The sequence below is a fragment of the Sus scrofa genome, chromosome 8 (genome assembly GCF_000003025.6).
Source record: "Sus scrofa isolate TJ Tabasco breed Duroc chromosome 8, Sscrofa11.1, whole genome shotgun sequence".
In the NCBI taxonomy this organism is placed as follows: Eukaryota; Metazoa; Chordata; class Mammalia; order Artiodactyla; family Suidae; genus Sus; species Sus scrofa.
In genome coordinates this window covers 101,246,274-101,258,695 of record NC_010450.4, presented here as the reverse complement: position 1 = coordinate 101,258,695, position 12,422 = coordinate 101,246,274, and the positions used below count along the sequence as shown (strand labels likewise).

The 12,422-nt window shown below is 37.0% G+C and overlaps 1 protein-coding gene across 15 annotated transcripts in view; it reads right to left on the bottom strand.

Moving 5' to 3' along the window:
- Window positions 1–12,422, bottom strand: part of NUDT6 (nudix hydrolase 6) — a 61,606-nt gene that overhangs the window by 44,065 nt on the left and 5,119 nt on the right. For all 15 annotated transcript variants that reach the window (XR_002346431.1, XR_002346432.1, XR_002346433.1 and 12 more), the window contains one exon: window positions 7,215–7,270. Coding sequence is in view for 5 of the 15 variants with exons in the window: in XM_003129210.4 (XP_003129258.1) it covers window positions 7,215–7,270 (56 nt within the window). In the remaining 10 variants the exon portion in view is untranslated. The remainder of the gene's footprint in view (window positions 1–7,214; window positions 7,271–12,422) is intronic.

Below are 12,422 nucleotides of genomic sequence, written 5' to 3'. Positions count from 1 at the left end.
TGCTGAGGATGCAACCATAAAGACAAACAAACAAACAAAAAACACCCCCTCCAAAAAACAACCAAATATAAAACTTACTAATGGCTAGGCACAATTCTATTTTAGGTACTCAGTAAAATTATGTTGCAGATAAAATTTAGTTTGAGTCAGAGTTCCTACCTTAATGAAAACTTTAAAAGTTTTTTTAGACTATGAGGATGCTTTTATTTTAGATAGATTTCTGAGAATGTTTGATACCACTTTCAGCTATGAGTATGAATGTTATTACTATTACTGTTATTTTGCCTTGTAGGGCTGCACCTGCATCATATGGAAGTTCCCAGGCTAGGGGCTGAATCTGAGCTACAGCTGCCAGGCCACACAACCACAGCAAGGCAAGATCTGAGCCATGTTCGCAACCTACACCACAGTTCATGGCAAGGCCAGATCCTTAACCCACTGGCCAGGGATCAAACCCACATCCTGATGGATCCTAGTTGGGTTCATTACCCCTGAGCAATGACAGGAACCCCAGTATGAATATTATTTTAAAATTAAAAAAAAAAAGTATGATTGGGAAAATGTTTGATTCCATCCACCAGTATTTATTGAAGTTTCAGAAAGTATCAAAATGATTATTCTCGTTCATTTTTAGTTATACTCCTGAGCATAAAAACATCTGATTTCTAATCAAGGTACTCCTCTTAAAAATCTTCCTTGCTTCTAGTTGCACATTATTTCTTATTTGGGTACATGAAGCTCTTTAATTCCGTTCCAAATTTAGCTCTCAGATCAACTATTTTACCACTCCCATGGCTAAAGGAGAGAAGGTCCATACAGGCAGTACCTTGCCCTGGAGAGCTCTCCTGCCTGTGGCTTAGGTCACAACTGCAGCTTGGATTTGATCCCTGGCCAGGGAACTCCACATGTCACAGAGTGGCAAAAAAAAAAAAAAAAAAAAAAAAAAGAACTAATCACAACTAGACAATTCAAATGCTGTTATAAAAACCAATCTAGAAGTTATGGGTAGCAGACTAAATGACAGAGGAGGAATAAGTGATCTAGAAGAGAGAATAATGCAAAGCATCAATCAAAACAGCAGAAAGACAAAGAAAAAAAAAAAAAGAAAGCAACATACAAGTTCTACAAGATAATATAAAATATGCCCACCTGTATATAGTAGGGATTCCAGAAAGAGAAAAGAGAGAAAAGGGGACCAAAATATATTTGAAGAAATTATGCCTGAAAACTTTCCAAAACAAAAGAATAAAACAGGTATCCAGAAAGAAGCAGCACAGAGGATCCCAAACAAGATGAACCCACACCAAGACACTTCATGATTAAAACGGCAAAAGTTAAAAATAAAGAGAGGATTCTAAAAGCAGCAAGAGAAAAACAGAGAGTCAGTTACAAGGGAACCCTTATAAGGCCATCAGCTGATTTCTCTGCAGAAACCTTGAAGTCAGAAAGGAGTGGCAAGATATATTCAATGTCCTGAAAGGGAAAAACCTATAACCTATGAAAAGTGATCATTTAGAATAGAAGGAGATATAAACAATCTCTCAGCCACACAAAAACTAAAAGAATACAACAATACTAAAGCTATCCTAATGGAAAGATCTTCTCTAAATAGAAAAGATGCAAGAATCTATAGGAAAGGGAAGATCATAATAGGATAGGCAAATATATAAAAGGATTGAAGATCATTTAAATAAGCCAATAGAGATTTAAAAAAAATAAAAATTTGTAAAAGTGATTATAATTACAACAAACTGTAAAATAATAAGTAGAAAGATGTTAAATAGGGCATCAAAATCACAAAATGTGGGGAAGGGCAGTATAAAAATGTACATCTTGTCAAACTTGTTTGAACCTGTATGACTATCAGTTTAAAGCAAGCAGACATAGATATGAGTAACTATACTTGAAAATGAGGGTAACCACAAATCAAAAACATAAAACAGATTCACAAAAAGAAAAAAATAAAGGATCTCAAGCATACTATAAAGGAAAACCATCAAACCACAAAAGGAAAAACAAAACCAAGAATTGAACAAAGAAGTACTACAAAAACAACCAGAAAGCAAGTTTTAAAACGGCAGTAAGTGCATACCTATCAATAATTACTTTAAATGTCAAAGGACTAAAATGCTCCAATCAAAAGACAGAGTGGCATACTGGATTAAAAAACAAGAACCTACATTATGCTGCCTACAAGAAACTCACTTCAGTGTGAAATACACACAAAGATTGAAAGTGAGGGGATGGAAAAAGATATTTCATGCAAAAGGAAATACCAAGAAAATGGGGCTAGTGATATTCATATCAGACAATATAAACTTAAAAAAATTCATAAAGACAAAGGACAATATATAATGATAAAGGAATCAATACAAGAATAGGATATTATACTCATTAACATATATGCACCCAATAAATGAGCACCTAAATATATAAAAGTAACAGACATAAAGGGAGAAATTGACAGGAATACAATAATGGTAGGAGACTTTAACACTATATTGACATCAATGGACGGATCATCAATAAGGCAGCAGAGGTCCTAAAGGACACACAGACCAGCTGGACTTAATTGATAGTTTCAAGATACTACATTGGAAAAGAACCCAGAATACATAGTCTTCTCAAGGACACATACAACACGCTCTAGGACTGATCACATACTAGGTCACAAAACAAGCCTCAACAAATTTAACAGAATAGAAATTATTTTGGGCATCTTTTCTAACCACAACAGTATTAAAGTAGAAATTAACTGCAAAAGAAAAACGGGAAAAGAATGAACACATGGAGACTAAACAATTTGCTATTAAAAACAATGGGTCAATGATGGGATTAGCAGAGGCAAACTGGTATTTTGTAAATGGGATGGACAAACAACAGGGTCCTACTGTATAGCACAGGGAAGTTTATTAAATATTCTGTGACAAACTATAATGGAAAAGAATAAGAATACACACACACACACACAAACATATTAAGTGAATCACTTTGCTCTATAGAAGAAATTAACACAAAAATGTAAATCATTCTTTAATAAAACATACTATAAAAAATAAAATACATAAATAAAAGTTAAAGAAACTTTTTTCAAAAGTTTAAAATAATTAAAATGACTGAAATATAATATTGGAGAGAATATAAAACAATGAGCTCTTTTATATATAGAAATTGATACAACCACTTTGAAAGTGCAAATTGAAGTTGAAAATATGCTATGACATAGCAACTTTACTCCAACTTTTATACTCCAGAAATGGATACATTTTTGCTCTAAAAGACATGTAAGAGGAATGTTTATAAACAATATTTTTCTTTTTTCTTATCTTTTTAGGGCAGCATCTGCGGCATATGGAGGTTCCCAGATAGGGGGCGAATCAGAGCTATTGCTGCCGGCCTACACCACAGCCACAGCAATACCAGATCTGAGCAGTGTCTGCAACCTACACCATAGCTCATGTCAATGCCAGAGCCTTAACCCACTAAATGAGGTCAGGAATGGAGCCCACAACCTCATGGTTCCTAGTCAGATTCATTTCCACTGTGCCACGATGGGAACTCCAACAATATTTTTCTTAATAGATAGATGAGAATGGAAACAACCCAAGTGTCCATTAACAAAAATCAATAAATTATGACATTCTCATGCAATGGAATCATATATCGAAAAGATTATGAACAACTAATGCTCCAACATAATGAGCTTCAAATAAAAATAATGTTAAGACTGGGGAATGGAAAAAGGGTGGTGATTAAGATGGACACAATGGAGAGTTTTGGGCTGTTGGAAGAGTTCTATTTCTTGAGTTGGGAGGTGTTTCCTGGTATACTTATTTTTTTGTGGCTTATCAAGCTATGCACATATAATTTCTGCATTTTTTATGTGTGTTATGCCTAAATTACCATTTTCTTAATGAAAAGTATATATGCATAACAACATTCATTGCGGCATTGTCTATAATGTCACTGGATTCATCAGTTATGGTATCAGTTAAATAAATTGGGGTATATTGAGAAAAAAAAAAAGAAACCATAACCTTACAAAAATCTATGGGATGCAGCAAAAGCTGTACTTGGGAAGTTCACAGTGATACAGGCTTTCCTCAAGAAACAAGAAAAATCTTAAACCACCACGCCTACTACCTAAAATATTAAAAAAAAGAACAACAACAGAAAAACCCCCAAAATTAGCAGTAGGCTTGGATTGCCGCGGAGGCATAGGTTTGACCTGCAGCCTGGCACAGTGGGTTAAAGGATCCAGTGTTGCCGAAGCTGTTGCGTAGGTTGGAGCTGTGGCTCAGATTCAATTCCTGGCCTGGGAACTTCCATATGCTATCCGGGTGGACATAAACAAAACAAAAAGCAAAAAAAAAAAAAAAAACAAAAAAACCAAAAACCAAAAACAAACAAACAAAAAACACCCCATAATATAGATCAATGGAACAGAAACAGAGACCCCAGAATTAAACCCATATGTATGGTCACTTAATTTATGAAAAAGGAGGCAAGAATGTTCAATAGAGAAAAGACAATCTCTTCAACAGGTGTGTTGGGAAAGCTGGACAGGTAAATGTAAATCAGTGAAATTAGAGCACTGCTTCATACCATATACAAAAATCAACTCAAAGTGGTTTAAAGGATTAAATATATAAGACATGACCTCATAAAACTCCTAGAAGAACATATGCAAAACATTCTCTGACATAAATCACAGCAATATTTTCTTAGACCATCCTACCAAGGCAAAAGAAATAAAAGAAAAAAATAGGCCAACTGAGACCTAATCAAACTTAAAACCTTTTGCACAGCAAAGGAAATCATAAACAAAATGAAAAGACAACCCACAACATAGGAGAAAATATCTGCTAACAATGTTACTAACAATGGGTTAAAAATGTTCAAGCAGCTCATATAACTCAATATTAGAAAACAAATAACCCACCTAAAAAATGGTGGGCACAAGACCTGAACAGATATTTTTCCAAAGAAGACATTTAGATGGCCAACAGGCACATAAAAAGATGCTCTTCAATGCTAATTATTGGAGAAATGCAAATGAAAACTACAGTGAGGTAGCACCTCACTCATCAGAATAACCATCTTTAAAAAGTCTATAAATAACAGGGAGTTCCCGTCTGGCACAGTGGTTAATGGATCTGACTAGGAACCATGAGGTTGCAGGTTCGATCCCTGGCCTTGCTCAGTGGGTTAAGGATCCGGTGTTGCCATGAGCTGTGGTGTAGGTTGCAGACACAGCTTGGATTCTGCATTGCTGTGGTGGCGTAGGCCAGTGGCTACAGCTCCGATTAGACCCCTAGCCTGGGAACCTCCATATGCCGCAGGAGTGGCCCTAGAAAAGGCAAAAAGACAAAAAATAAAATAAAATAAAAAGTCTATAAATAACAAATGCTGAAGAGGGTGTGGAGAAAAGGGAACCCTCCTACATTGTTTGTGGGACTGTAAATTGGTGCAGCCATTATGGAAAACTGTATGGAGCTTCCTTAAAAAAGGTAAAAACAGAGTTGCCATGTGATCCAGCAATCTTACTCCTGGGCCTATATCTGGAGAAAACTAATTCAAAAGGATACATGCCCCTCAATATTATAGCCAAGTTTTTGCCCATCAATAGATAAATGGATAAAGAAGATGTGGTATGTGTACACACACACACACAATGGAATATTAGCCACAAAAAAGAATGAAATACTGTCATTTGCAGCAACATGGTTGGACCTAGAGAATATTAGTGAGGTAAGTCAGACAAAGACAAATATTTTAAGATACCATCTGTATATGGAATCTAAAAAATAATAGAAATAAATCTATATACAAACAGAAACAGACTCAGAGACATGGGGGAAAGGGGGAGGGATAAATTAGAGGTATGAGATTAACATATACAAAATAGCTACAGAAGAGAGATAAATAACAAGAACTACTGAAGAGCACAGTGAACTACACTCAGTATCTTATAATAACCTATAATGGGAAGTAATCTGAAAAAAAATACATAGAACAATCCCTTTGCTATATTCCTGAAACTAACAAAATACTGTAAATCAACCACGCTTCTATAGGAAAAAACTAGAAAAAAAAAAATTGTGCCACTCCCTGCACTCCTGGCCACAATGAATTTTTACATTATTTCTACTCTATGTAGAATGGGCTGAATGTTCCCCACTTCTGTTGCTCCCCCATCCACCCCCTGCCACTACCAGTTTTTATGTTGAATTCTAATCTCCAATGTGATGATATTATGAAGTGGGGCCTTTGGGAGGTCATCATGTCATGTGAATGCCTTAGGAGTGGGAGTAGGGCTCTTATATAAGGATCTCAGAGTTCCCTTGGCCTTTCTACCAAAGGACACAGGGAGATGGACCTCTACAAACCAGGAAGTAGGACATCACCAGACACCAAATCTGTCAGTGCCTTCATGTTGGTCTTCAGAGCCTCCAGAACTATGATAAATAAACATTTGTTTCTTTGCTTTAGCTACCCTGTCTATGGTTATTTTTGTTAGAGCAGGCGAAATGGACTAAGACATCATGTCTGCCCTTCTGAATTCCGTGCCTTTATATATACAATTCTAATTTTCTCAGTCTGTTTTTCTACTTCCCCACCCTGTCTTGTTTTGTCTTTTGCCTGGAAGCTCCAATTCATTGTTCAAAACCCTGTTTAAATGTTACCTGTAAAGAGACATCTTTAGGGGCTTTTTAAAGGCAAAGTTAATTGCTACCCATCTGTTGTACGACTGCTTTCCCAAATGCATAAGTCACAGGACATCAGGAATACCGTCTTACTAATCTTTGTATTCTCAGCACTGAGATCAGAATAGGAAGGAGTTTAATGAATGCTCAATGAATGGAAAAATATCTTTTTGGGGGGGGCAAACTTGTGGCATATGGAGGTTCCCATGCTAGAAGAATATCCTGATGGCCTGTAAGAAACAAAGTTGTCTTCCCAATTAAATACAGCCAATTATAATTTTCCTGTAGTCAAAAATGATAGATAGTGAGCATCGCTGAGGTTACTCTGACATTTTCAAGGCCCGAGTAAGTGCTTTTTGGATTAAGTATCCATATGATCTATAACTGCTTAGAAAATGACTTTTAAAATATCTTTCTGTAATCCTTGAAGCATATCCAAATTTCTACATTTTTCTCTAGAGAGAACTAAACATTTAGAATGCAATTTATAAAGCAGAGGCAACTTACTTTATTTCGATCTTGTACAACCAGTATTTTTTTAGTATTTTCATCGAATACAGCTCCTGTAAGGGGAAAAAAAGATAATTAAGAATCATGAATTTCATTCACCTTAGACTCCTCCTACACTATTATTGCTGGTCATCAAAATCCTACCCATCCTCGAAGGCCTAATTCAAATAAACATCTCATCCGTGAAGAGTTGTAAAACCTCTACAGCAAGAAGCTGGTTGCTCAGTTGTAGAGGTTCTTTTAATGACTTAAGTGTACCAATGATGGTGCTAGCATGTGCTAACTTGTAGGATAATCACCTGTATCTCCTTCTTCAGAACATCTATTCCTGATGACACAGTTAATTAATTTATCCTTTTTTAGTACTTAAGTGTCTAATTTTAAGTGTTTAAAAATATTTACTGAATAAATGATTTTTCCATTCTCATTTTTATTTCTTGAATCACAGTGTTTAAAACATAGGTTGTGCTCCCTGTTGATCCTAATCTCAAATATCTTAATATTCAGTTCCCTAAAGCCACTTCAATTTCTTTACCATTTTAACTTTTTAAACACACAACTTTGTAACTTACTAATATATTGCTTTGGAATACTTATGTTATATTTTTAAAGTTCTAGCCTATTCTTTCATTTATTCATTCATTACATTGCCCAGCCCAGTAGGCATTTTACTATATGTTAGAGGCTCAAAAATAAACTTTTTTTTCTCTTTGGGTAATCCTGGGTCAAAAGCATAAATGATACTTTAATGATTTATATTGGGCTCCTTCAAATGCTACAATTTAAAAATATCTGTGGGAGTTCCCATTGTGGCTCAGTGGGTTACAAACCCGACTAGTATCCATGAGGATATGGTTCAATCCCTGGCCTCGCTCAGTGGGTTAAGAATCTGGCGTTGCCATGAGTCGTGGTACAGGTCACAGACATGGCTCAGATCTGACATTGCTGTGGATGTGATGAAGGCTGGCAGCTGGAGCTCCGATTCGAATCCCAGCCTGGGAACTTCCATATGCCACAGATGTAGCCCTACAAAATCAAGAAAATAAATAAATGAAAGAAAAATATTTGTATCCACGTAATGCGGGAAGATATTGTCCAAAAGATATTTTTTTACTTATTCAGCCATTCTTTTAATATTAATTGAGCTCCTTATATAATACATGTAGGTTTTATATATAGTATATTAACTGAGATCCTATTACTCATTAGTGGTGAACAAAACGAAATTCCCTATCCTTTTGTGGCTCACATTCTGGTGTATGTTTGAGGAGGTGACAAGCAAATAAAAAATAAATGATATAGAACAATGAGGTGATGAATGCTACGTAGAGACAACATTTAGAAGGGAATAGATATGTGCAACACAAGGAAAAATAACTTTCTCTAAAATTAAAACACATTTTAGTATTTCAAAGCAGGAAGGAAAACCACAAAGTGAAATATAATTAACATTAATGTTGGTTTCTATTAGAAAATAAAAACTATAATAGAATTTACAAGGGACAGAATGGATAGCATGCCAAGGAAATGCCAAGGAAACCTACTCCTAAATTTTAACAATTTGAACTTTTCCCTAATTCAGTATAAACATGAGCGACTGTTAAACACAATATGAGCGACCCCTGCTGGTCACACCATAAAAGTTAAATAAACCCAAAGAAATCAGGGCTAATATTACAGGTATTGTACTAAGTGCCTTCTCTGCATTATCTCAGCTATTCCTCGTCATAATCCTATGAGTGGTATAATTTTGAGCACCCAAATTCACACAGCCCTAAAACTGACATCTCGTCTGGCTGGATCCCAAGCGGGCATTCTTCTCACTGTACAACACTACACTTGCCTTTTCAGAGGCTGTTTCTACTTGAAGATCTATCCCAGCATTCATTCAAGAGATATTTATTGAGCACCTACTTTATACCAGACACTATGTTTAGCCTGAGGATAAAGTGGTCGACAAATCAAACAATTGCCTTCAGGGAGTTTACATTACTGTGGGAGAAATTAAGTACATTATTTAATTTCAGATTGTGGTAAGTGCTATAAAGAAAAACAGAGCTGGCCAAAGGATGATGGGATTGGCATGTGGGAAGACCCTATTTTAAGCAGGAAGGTTAGGGGCCTTTTTTTTTTTGGTCTTTTACCTTTTCTAGGCTGTACCTGCGGCATATGGAGGTTCCCAGCAATGCGGGATCTGAGCTGTGTCTGCGACCTACAGCACAGCTCATGGCAATGCCAGATCCTTAACCCACTGAGCAAGACCAGGGACTGAACTCACAACCTCATGGTTCCTAGTTGGATTTGTAAACCATTGAGCCACCATAGGAGCTCCGTGAGGGACTTTTCTGAGGTGGAAATATTTGAGTAAAAACCTCAGCTCTAAAGAGCTAGATAAATAAAGCTCTGGGGAAGGGCACTGAGGAGGAGGAGCCAATAGTTTAAAGGCTCTGAGAGAGATAAATGCTTGCTGTTTGAAGAACAGAAAGCAAGCCACTATATTCCCATGTAAGGGAGGAAATATTTTTTTCCTCTATCCATTTAGGTTCTGTCTGAGACCTGTGAGTTGAAATGACAAAAAACACATTAATGGATAAACTGTATATAAATTTTATTTGATGTTAACGTTTTCACGTGGTCCAGTGTAGGGGTGGAGGGCTCCATAGAAAGAAGTGAAAATCCTCCTAAAGTAGTTAGGGGCTTATGTATCACTTTAACAAGGAGGGATAAATTGTGGAGAAAGGACAAAAGAAAAAGAGATATATGGGGAAAAAAATAGAATATAAGGGTTGTTTTATTTATTTATTAATTTGGAGGGGGTATTTTTAGGGGCACACCCAAGGCACATGGAGGTTCCCAGGCTAGGGGTCAAATCGGAGCTGTAGTTGCTGGCCGACACCACAGCCACAGCAATGTGGGACCAGAGCTGGATCTGCGACCTACACCACAGCTCATGGCGATGACGGATCCTTAACCCACTGAGCGAGGCCAGGGATTGAACCTGTGTCCTCATGGATGCTAGTCAGATTCATTTCCGCTGAGCCACGACAGGAACTCCATATGATTGTTTTAAAAAAGTTTGTACAGACTCATCTCAGTGTCAACTCCCCATCTCCAGTGGTAAAGAATGTTCTCCTCTTCATGGTACAACAAATTTATGCCCCGCTTTTAGGTAGAAACAGGGAAGTAGAGAGCCTTTCCTGCATTTGCTGTTTCCCGTTGTCTTCAGGTCAAAATAATCGATATGCCAAAGTGGCATGATGTGGGGTATAATGTTCCGACTTACTTCACCAGCCACACCTACCTTCTGTTCCTAATAACAACAAATGTCAACTATTTTTTCTTTACCTAAAAAAACTCCTGAAACTTTCTAGAACAATTTCTTACATTATCTTCCCAGTCCAACAGCCACTTCAAATCTTAGTTACTCTTCAAGACTCTGGTCATAGTTTCAGATCTCTCATTCCCTGAACTCCTATGGTATATCTTAACTGTAATATAAAATACAGTACTTAGGAGTTCCCCTAGTGGCTCAGTGGTTAACAAACCCGTCTAGTATCCATGAGATTGTTGGTTCGATTCCTGGTCTCGCTCACTGGGCTAAGGATCGGTATTGACGTGAGTTGTGTGTAGGTCACAGACGCGGTTAGGATCTCGAGTTGCTGTGGCTGTGGTGGAGGCCTGAAGCTATAGCTCCAATTCAACCCCTAGCCTGGGAACTACCATGTGCCACAGGTGTGGCCCTAAAAAAGACAAAAAATAAAAAATAAAATACAATACAGTACTTAGTTATAAAAACAAGCCCTAGTCCTACATAGGACACTCTTTATGCATATATTACTAATTCTGTAGTAATAATGTGGAACTCAAATTTCAAAGTCTATACCAATGAATTGATAATTATTTGGATGACTTTCCAATGAAGTGGGAGGCTGTCATCAAATTATCAAGTTGCCTTCTGAGGTAGAGCTGAATGGAAAGTTTCCCAAATGCCTCTACTTGCTATAGGGGAGTAAGCCCACAAAGAAAACAATGGAAAACAATGTTTTCTAATCCCTGAACAACTTTTTTTTTTTTTTTCTGTCTTTTTTAGGGCTGCACCCATGGCATATGGAGAGTCCCAGGCTAGGGATCTAATCGGAGCTGTTGCTGCCAGCCTACGCCAGAGCCACAGCAATGCCAGATCTGGGCCACATTTGCGACCTGCACCGCAGCTCACAGCAACGCCAGATCCTTAACCCACTGAGTGAGGCCAGGGATCGAACCTGCAACTTCATGGTTCCTAGTTGGATTTGTTTCTGCTGCTCCACAACGGGAACTCCTGAACAACTTCTTTAAAAGATTTCAAAGATGCAAACTACCTTTTAAAACTCTTGTAAATTACACAAAGGCAAATAATAGTGTTATTATTAAATTACTAATTAATACATATTACTGCTCTAAGTTATTTAAAATCATAAAGATTCTTTCCCATTTTTGTTTTTCTGGAAATCTAGGTATTTGCTTAACCTGGTTCTCAAACAGTAGTCCTAGGACAAGCTGTAGTAGCAGAGAACTTGTTAGAAATGCAATTCTTGAGCCCCATTCCAGACCATCTGAATAAGAAACTCTTGGGGCTGGGGCTCACCAATTTGCTTTAACAAGCCCTCCAGGTGATTTTGATGCACTCTACAAATTGATATCTCCTATCTTAACGTAAAGCAAATCTTCTCTCAAGACTATGTCTCTGAAACTAATCGGTGTTCTCAAAAATTCTATATTTAAATTAAGCTATTTTAAACAACTGTTTGGCACAATGACTTAATGTAAATGTCTAACAAGTGATGTTCAAATCACTGAAAAACTGGTTTGCTTTACATTAAAAGTTCTTTTATTAATTCATATAATTAGGACTAACATGTTTTACCGTAATGAAATGAATCTATTCCCTGATTCCAAAGCGGTGTTACTATTTCAGTAGTTAAGTTCACATATCTGTGTAAAACATATTCAAACATATCTTTTGGAAAACTGAACACTAAACTTGCTTGTTCTCTGTGATTCCCTCTGCTGACTCATAATGCAAACTTCATCTATTTGAAAATACTGTGTTAGGAGTTCCCGTCGGGGCTCAGTGGTTAACGAATCCGACTAGAAACCATGTGGACGCACGTTCGATCCCTGGCCTTGCTCAGTGGGTTAAGGATCCGGCGTTGCTGTGAGCTGTGG